The following is a 9,306-nucleotide window of genomic DNA, read 5'->3' as shown; positions in this document are numbered from 1 at the left end:
TGGCACCTGACAACAACAACAATAGTCAAATTTTGGTTTCTGTAACTTTCCAAGGAGAAAAAAGTGAGTTTCTCTCATTTGAAAATCAGTTTTAACTACTCACTGAGCCATCAAAGAAATGATCCATTTTGTTGATTAACTTTATCTTTTTTTAATTGCAGGGCACGAAGATTGTGTAAGAGGTTTGGCAATTTTGAGTGAAACAGAATTTCTGTCCTGTGCAAATGATGCTAGTATTAGAAGGTGGCAAATCACTGGCGAGTGTCTTGAAGTATATTATGGCCATACAAATTATATTTATAGCATTTCTGTCTTTCCAAATTGTAAAGGTAAGGCTGCCATGCTTTGTATGTAAAGTTTTGTATTGTACTTCTTGACATCCCGTTCCCAAGATGGGAGGAGGAAGACTTACTACTTACGTAAATTTACTATCTCTGACTTTAATAGCTGTATTTCAAAAGTGTCTTTTTCCTAATGGAAGAAATTGTTTGCACATCCTTGTATTAATTTCAGTTAGATGATTTTACACTAAAAAGATCATGGGTTTCTGGGGAAAGATTCTGTATCATTTATTGTACAAGGTATATTAAAAAGGTGATGTTTGAAGTTGTATATGGTATTGATGACAAATAAGATTCAGAACTGTGTTTTTATTAAAATACTCTGAGGTAGAAAAAACTTGGTGTACCTATCTGTAATGCTGGTCTGTATAAATGAACTTGACATTCAGACTAATCTCTTCTATATTCATTCATTTTAGATTTTGTGACAACAGCCGAAGACAGATCTCTGAGAGTCTGGAAACATGGGGAGTGTGCTCAGACAATCCGACTTCCGGCTCAGTCTATATGGTGCTGCTGTGTACTAGACAATGGTGACATTGTGGTTGGTGCGAGGTATTATATTCTAGTGAATCAATATAAATTACCTGTTTAGGCATTTGGTTGTTGTTATTTGATAGGCACTATTAAGGAGCTCTGGCGTGGTGTTGTGAGTTCATGTGCTGGGCTCCAAAGTTGGTTTGAACTTCAGGGTCAGCAGTTCAAGTTCACCAGATGCTCCTTGGAAACCCTATACTGGGTAGCTGTGGATCGGAACTAACTCGATGGCACTTAACAACAACAACAAGAAAGGAACCCTGGTGGCATAATGGTTAAGCATCCTAATGCTAACTGAAAGAACAGCAGTTTAAACTCAGCAGATGCTGTAGCGATCAGTCTGCTTTTATAGAAATGGACATGGACACGCTATAGGGCAGTTCTGCTCTGTCCTATACGGTCACTGTGAGTCAGAACCAACTCCGTGACAGAGGGCTTAGAGATAGACCTTGAAATTTTTCAGATGAATTGGGAAGACTACATTTGCATTTCTGTCCTTGAACAAAACAGTAGTAGGCATAATGGCTTTCACGTAAAAGATGTATGCTCCATTACACCAGCATCTATTACAGTTTCTGAACTGGAACTGTTGAATTCAAAGAAAGTTAGAGAAGGTAGAGGTTGGTGTAGGAAACTTTCTGGAGTAGAAGAAATGTGAATGGATTTTGAAAGATAATGATATAAAGGGAAATGGAAATTTGTGTCTAAGGAAAGAGAATATGTAAAGGTATGTCATGGTAAATGACCGTAAGTATATAGGAGGTGAAGGAAAATGGTAGAGGACTTCTGCTGGACAGTAGTGAGCAATTAGTTTGTTAGATGGATCTGAATTATTACTATCCATATAATTAAGATTATAATTGAGTACCCATATTTAATTATGGATCTTAAATATGCCAGGAATAGTTTAGATTTGGTGTTGGCATTTAGACCTTACTATATGCAGCTTTTGAGCAAGGAGCGATAAAAGCAGAACGTGTAAGATATTCAATATACTGTAATTAAGTGCCTTCGAGTTGGTTCTGAGTCATAACAACCTTGTGTAGGGTTTCCAAGAAGCAAGTGGGTTTCAACCACCTTCCTTGCTGTTAGTAGTCCAGTTCTTATTCTACAACACCACACCAGGACTCCTATTAAACATGCTGTTATGTGCCATGAGTCAGTTCTAACTCATAGCGACCCTGTACAGGGTTTCTGAGGCTGTAAATCTTTACGGAAGCAGAAAGCCTCATCTTTTGCCCGCGGAACAGCTGATAGTTTCGAACTGCTGACCTTAATGTTTGCAGCCTGATTCGTAACCACTATGCAGATTTTACTGGTGTTAAAAATGGATAAGAAAACAAACGAGAAAGCACCTGCAGTAGTAGGGATATGAAGTTATGAAATGTTAGGCCAACTATGATGATGAATAAGATTCAAAGAAATACGATAACTAAGAGGAAAGACTGTTAGCAAGGGGATAAAAGAGAAGGGTAAAGCTTCAAACTTTTTCTAAGTGGGGAGTCCCTATTAGTAGAAAATTGGGGACGTAATCCACACTCATAACAGTGGGTTGTTGTTGTTGTTATGTGCCATCGAGTCAGTTCTGACCCATAGCGACCCTGTATAGGGTTTCCGAGGCTGTAAATCTTTACGGGAGTAGAAAGCCTCATCTTTCTCCCGCGGTGCAGCTGGTAGTTTCGAACAACTGACCTTAAGGTTCGCAGCCCAATTCGTAACCACTACGCTACCAGAGCTCCTTCATAATAGTGGGTAGCAGTCATTTAGACTGGAACTACTATAAGAACTGAGACTGAAGGTATTTGTGCAAAACTGCAAAAACAGGCAGCCAAGCCCCTTTTCTCAGAGGCAGGAAATAGAAAAGAGGAGGAACAGAATACTAAAGACTGAATCTTTAATATACTCTGTGTAGAGAAAGAAAAGCTAATAGGTCAAATAAGGAATGGATTCAGAATGTTGAAATCTTAGGCAGAGACAGTAGAGAGAGTTTGTAGGGAGAGTATCATCTATGTCAAAAAGTGCTTGAGGGGTCAAGAAGTGAAGAGTTAGAAATACTTTTGTATTTGGTTTAAAGGTGTGTGTTTTTTTTGTTTTTGTTTTTGTTTTTCATGATTAGGGATGGCAGAGGGGTGTTGGAAAGGGGACTACACATTTGATAGCCCAAGCCCATCGTCATAGAGTCCTTTCTAACTCATGGTGACCCTTTGCATGATTTCCGAGGCTGTAAATCTTTACCAGGAGCAGAAAGCCTCATCTTTCTCCTGCACAGTGGATGATGGGTTTGAATTGATGACCTTGTGGTTAGCAGTCCAGTTTTATCGACAAGGGCTCCTACATTTGGTAGAAAGTAGATAGAAGATTATTTTAGGTGCTAGTTCAAAGGTGTGGCAGTCTTCACCGTCCCCTGAGGTGACATTACTAGTTAATGACATAGAAGGCAGTAAGCCTGTTTTCCCTAATGAACTTATAATGAACATTTGCTGTTTTCTAGAGTTACACTTGGATATTTGAGCCCTTTAAGAAGGAAAGTGGCCCACTGCCCTTTACTATGTATCTAAGTAGACTGTATTTCTAGATTTTTGTGATGGTAAATATTTAGCTTGAAAATCATTAAATAGATATTTCTCTATCCTTTTCCAGCAGCTTCTTTTAAATAGCCTTTTTCATCCTATACACTGCTTTTAAAATGAATCGAAGATAACGTGCACTGAAGGCTTAATGCTGGTCTTAGCAGTCAGTACGTGATAGCATTTCTCGTATTCCAAATGCAGATAGATGATTATAACCTCAAATCATTCCGGTGTGATAATGTTACCACACTCTGGCGCTGACATTTTCAATCTGTTTTTCTTTATAGTGACGGCATTATCAGAGTTTTTACAGAATCAGAGGATCGGACAGCAAGTGCTCAGGAAATCAAGGCTTTTGAAAAAGAACTTTCTCAAGCCACTATTGATTCCAAAACTGGTGATTTAGGGGACATTGATGCTGAGCACCTTCCTGGGAGGGAACATCTGAGTGAACCTGGTAAATATTTCAGTTTTTCTGTTGTTGTGGTTGTTGTTGTTAAGTGCCATCAAGGCAGTTCTGACTCATAGTGACCCTGTATAAAGAACATCTGGTGGGTTTCAACTAACAATGTCGTGGTTAGCAGTTCAGTGCTTATCCTATAGCACCAAACCAGGACTTCTTTTAGCAAATAAAAGCCATACTATTTCCCTTTGGGAGAATTAAGAGGGATAAGGAAAAAAAAAAAAGAGGTGTTTTGCTAGATACTCAGTAAAATTCTCATTGCCAGATACTGATTTTTAAGAGTTTTTACTCACACACAACTGGAAAACCAGGCTCTTCTTGCTTCTGATTTACAATTTAGACATAGAGCTAAGTTGCCCGTAGCTAGTAATCTTTTTTAAAAATCTTTCAACATTTAGAGCATACATAGTAGATTCTGAAAAGTTGAAAGTTTTTAACTTGAAAGAATGATTAACTGGCATAGAGGGTACTAAGCAGACATTTATTTTTCAACATGAACAAAGTGAGCCTGTCACATTAAGGAAAATAACTCACAGTATTTGTTGTCAAAGATAAAAATCCAAACTTTCAAGCAAAAATGTGTATCTGCCACCATGAGGTTGACAACTTCCCAATACTTAAAGACCATTGTAACGAAATCAGTGGGAATACAGATGACCAGTGCATGATGTTAAAAACAACAACAAAAAGTCCTATCTGGGTGAAAGACCCATTTTAAGTACAGGATAGATTTTAGTGTATTGATTGATTTTAGATTCCACCATGTTATTTTAAAGAAACTACCACTTGCAGAATGTGCTCTATCTTAGTTATCTAGTGCTGTTATAACAAATATCACAAGTGAGTGGCTTTAACAACCAGAAATTATTCTCTCACAGTTTAGGAGGCTATAAATCCAAATTCAGAGTGCTGGAGAAACATCTTTGTCTCCTTTCAGCGTCAGTAGGCCCAGTGCACTTGTAAATCTCCATTTTTCTTCCCCTGGATCTAGGTGCTTCACAGTGCAAGGACTCCAGGTCCAAAGGACATGCTGTACTTGAGGCTCTTCTGTCTTGGTGGTAGTAGGTCCCTCTTTTTCTGCTCACTTTTCTCTTCTTTTTACATCTGAAAAAGAGATTGGCTCTGTATACAACCTAATCCTCCTGTATATTGCATCATTAACATTAGAAAAGAGACAATTTACAACATATTAGATAATTACATCCAATCAGGGATTGATCATGGGATTGATCAGATTATGGGGCTGATGGTATTATTTTAAGTCTCATCATAGAGGTAATAACTTCATTTTAACTGCTAAACCACAGAGAATCCTGACCAAGTCAACTTGACATAAAAACTTAACTATCACATGCTCATTTATCTGAAAAAAAAAACTGTCAAATCAGCTTTTTTTCTCAACTACATATCTCTGTGAGGCTGGATTTCCTTTGTAAACTTCAAAACAACAAATTGCAGCAGATTTAATTCAGAGAGATTGGATAATCTGGCTGTCTTCTATCAAATAAAATATTCAAGAGATAATCTAAAACTGTTTGGGATTCTACAAAACCTTTTGAAAGCATTCCTGTGTGTATTGGGTTGAATATAGACTGTAAGGAGGCCAAGGGCAGAGCTTGCAAACTATTGGATTCCTCTGAGAACTGATGGTGACTTCCACCATGAAACAGCACAAAGTAAGAAGATATAAAATAGTAAGAAGAGCTGGTTGTTGGACTTGATTTTAACAATAGAGCTGACAGAATTTATTGAAGAATGGACTGTGAGATTGAGAGAAAGAGAAATCAGATTCTTCTATATTTCTGGGTCCCAGCAATTAGAGGAATGGAATCATTTACTAAAATGTGTTGTCAGGAGACACTCAGTTATACTACTTGCTTTATTTTGAGGGAGCTGGTTACTTTCTAGTAGAATCGCATTTTAAAAAAACTTTAGTAAAAATTTCCTTTAGATATTATTTTCATCCTGGTATGGCACTGTGGGTTAATGTGCTGTATTGCAAAGTCAGTTTGAACAGCATGATCGGCGGTTCAGCTTACCAGCCACTCCTCGGAAACCCTATATAAAGTCACTGTGAGTCGAAACTGACTAGACAGCACCTAACAACAGCAACTTACTTTTTAATAGAATTATGTTTTTAAAACTTAGTAAAATTTTCTGTTAAATATATTTTTTTTGGCTACTTAACTTTTTAGTAGAATTACATTTTATTATCTTTTGTTTGCTACATTTTTCTTTTAAACCAGAGTACAGATTCTCTTTAGTATAAAGTTTATTTAATGTTAACAATCTTCCATCTGAATTTTTTTGTTGCTGTTTTCAATTTCACTATGCCATTCTACCTTTAATTGTTCCCATTTTTATTTTAAGGTACTAGAGATGGACAGACTCGTTTAATCAGAGATGGAGAGAAAGTTGAAGCCTATCAATGGAGTATTAGTGAAGGAAGATGGATGAAAATCGGTGATGTTGTTGGCTCATCTGGTGCTAATCAGCAAACCTCTGGAAAAGTTTTATATGAAGGGAAAGTATGTCAACTATGTTTTAATTAACCTATCTTCTTTTTTCGTGTGTGTGGAGTAAAAGATAAATGCTTTAATATGTTCTGTCACTTGTGAATAATGTGATTAATGAAAGAAGAAACTTTAGCTCCAGAAGGTCACCATCCTGACTCTCTGGTTGTTGTTAAGTGCCCTTGAGTCCATTCCAACTTATAGCAATCTTGCATAGGGCTGTTCAAGGAGCAGCTGGAGGGACTGAACCGCTGACCTTGTGGTTTGCAGTCCAGTTTTCTCTTACAGCACTACACCAAGACTCCATAGCCCTAGGATTCGTGAATCAATATGATTTTTATTGAATTCAGTTGCATAAAAACACATTGCTTTTTCTCGTTGATCTGGGTAGATGAGTAGCTCGTTTTATTTTTTAACTCTTTGGTATTAATATGTTTTTCTATATGATTCTTTTAGTACAGTGATCACAATTTTTGCTCTTGTTTTGCTTTTTTAATCTGGAGTGGGTATGGAATGGATGAGGTAAGAGGAGACTAAGAAACCCAGTGTACTTAGTACTGGAGGGGACTTATGGAAAACAGTGACAAGAAATAGGTTAGGGAAATGCTTACAGTAGGTAATCAGTGCTTTAGCTAATGACTGGGCCACTGAACAATGTGTATGTTAAGTGCCATCGACTCGGTTCTGATTCATAGCGACTCTGTAGTGTTTCCAAGGTGATTTTGAACTGTTGGCCTTGCAATTAGGAGTCTAGTGCTTATTCTGTAGTGCCACACCATGACTACTGAACAGGTAAGGTTCGTAAAATTTTGGTACTAGAGATTTTTAGATGGGTTTTCTTTTGCTTCTTCCTCATATTTATAAAATACTCTGTAGTGTCTTGCATTTAAAATACATTGCTTTGGAAAAGTTCATTCTTCCTATCTTGAAAGAGATTTTTACAGATGTCTTTCTATATGTGGAGAGCTTTACGTGATAGACAAATTTAGTAATTATTGTAATAGTTACAAGTTGAGCTGCTAACCTCAAGATCAACAGTTCATAACTACCAGCTTTTCCATGGGAGAAAGATGATGCTTTCTGCTCCCCAAAAGATTTACAGCCTCAGAAACCCTATACAGGGTCATTAAGAGTCTGAACTGACTCCACAGCTCATAACTACCACCACCACCAAGCTATTCCTAACTATCCTGGATTAGGAATTTATATAGTGCCTTAACTTCTTTCTCTCTGACTGTAATTTAACTAAGTAAGACTTAAGGGATCCTGCAGGTAGTACTGATGGTGCAGTTGTGTTTTTGTGAGTAGGTATGTTAACATAATATTGCTGACCTTGGGATCAACCAATTGGAAATTCTTTGACCTTAGAGTTAATGTTGTTGTTAAGTGCCATCGAGTCAATTCCAACTCATAGTGACCCTGTATAGGGTTTCCAAGGAGCGGCTGGTGAGTTTGAACCTTGCAGTTCACACTGATTTGGCAGCCTAGTGCTTATCCTCCAGTGCCACCCCAGGACTAATAGATAGCAATAATCCATACCCACACCTCTAATAAAAGACTTATTTTGCAACATCTGCAGATGATTGCCATTTATCTTTCTGTGCCAAATAAAGTTTTGGCGTTGTGTTTTAGAGAAAGTTTAAATGAACAATTATGAAAATAAAGAACACATGATGTGTGGTATGTTTTTTATTGAGGTATATAAGAGCAAACAAGTTAATAATCATTTGTCTCCCTTTTATATTCCTGTTAAAGGAATTTGATTATGTTTTCTCCATTGATGTCAATGAAGGTGGACCATCATATAAATTGCCATACAATACCAGTGATGATCCCTGGTTAACTGCATACAACTTCTTACAGAAGAATGATTTGAATCCCATGTTTTTGGATCAAGTGGCTAAGTTTATTATTGATAACACAAAAGGTCAAATGTTGGGGCTTGGAAACACTAATTTTTCAGATCCATTTACAGGTAAGTTAGGGTTTGTATGGTTTTATGTACTTCTATCGGTATTGGCAGATCTTTAAAATGCACTCAAAAAACCTATTCATAATATTTAAATAAGATCTACAGCATTAGACACATTGGATTTTTACTTCACATTCTTATTTTTAGCTTAAAATTTTATAGTACATCTGTATTTTATAGAATAATTATAGATTATTTCTTAGAAATACAACAATAAACGTGTATATATAGAGAGAGGAAGAAAGAGAGTGTGTGAATGGGTGTCCTGGTGTGGCACTGTAGGATAAGCAATGGACTGCAAGGGCAGTTTGAACAAAGAGATTGGCAGTTCAAACCTACCAGCTGCTCAGCAGCTCCTTGGAAACACTGTACAAGGTTGCTATGCATAGGAACTTCGACTTGATGGCTCTTGACAACAACAACCAAAAATGTGTGTGTGTATGTCTGTATAGATTCCTGGTGTATGGCACTGTAGGAATAGCACTGGACTGTAAACCATAAGGTCGGCAGTTCAAACCCACCAACTATTCCTTGGAAACCCCATACAGGGTTGCTATTAGTCGGAACTGACTCGACGGCACTTAACACCAACATGTATGTACATGTCCTGGTGTGGTAGTATGGGTTAATGTGCTGAACTGCAGCATTGGTTTGAATTGCAAGGTCAGCAGTTCAAACTCACCCGCCGCTCCTAGGAAATCCTACATAGGGTCACTATGGGTTGGAACTGATTTGACAGCACTTAACAACAACACATAAGGAGCTCTGGTAGCATAATGGTTATGAATCGGGCTGCGAACTCAAGGTTGGCAGTTCGAAACTACTAGCCATTTCGTGGGAGAAAGATGAGGCATTCTGCTCCCGTAAAGATGTACAGCCTCAGAAACCCTGTACAGCATTGCTATGAGTC

At 37.6% G+C, this 9,306-nt stretch overlaps 1 protein-coding gene across 1 annotated transcript in view; it reads left to right on the top strand.

The window, feature by feature from the left end:
* Positions 1 to 9,306, top strand: part of PLAA (phospholipase A2-activating protein) — a 61,498-nt gene that overhangs the window by 25,419 nt on the left and 26,773 nt on the right. The window contains exons 5-9 of the mRNA XM_006863008.1: positions 162 to 329; positions 761 to 896; positions 3,736 to 3,905; positions 6,282 to 6,439; positions 8,180 to 8,399. Of these exons, the coding sequence (XP_006863070.1) occupies positions 162 to 329; positions 761 to 896; positions 3,736 to 3,905; positions 6,282 to 6,439; positions 8,180 to 8,399 (852 nt within the window). The remainder of the gene's footprint in view (positions 1 to 161; positions 330 to 760; positions 897 to 3,735; positions 3,906 to 6,281; positions 6,440 to 8,179; positions 8,400 to 9,306) is intronic.

Source organism: Chrysochloris asiatica, unplaced genomic scaffold (assembly GCF_000296735.1).
Source record: "Chrysochloris asiatica unplaced genomic scaffold, ChrAsi1.0 scaffold00053, whole genome shotgun sequence".
Taxonomy (NCBI): Eukaryota; Metazoa; Chordata; class Mammalia; order Afrosoricida; family Chrysochloridae; genus Chrysochloris; species Chrysochloris asiatica.
This window is presented reverse-complemented; position numbering and strand designations above follow the sequence as displayed.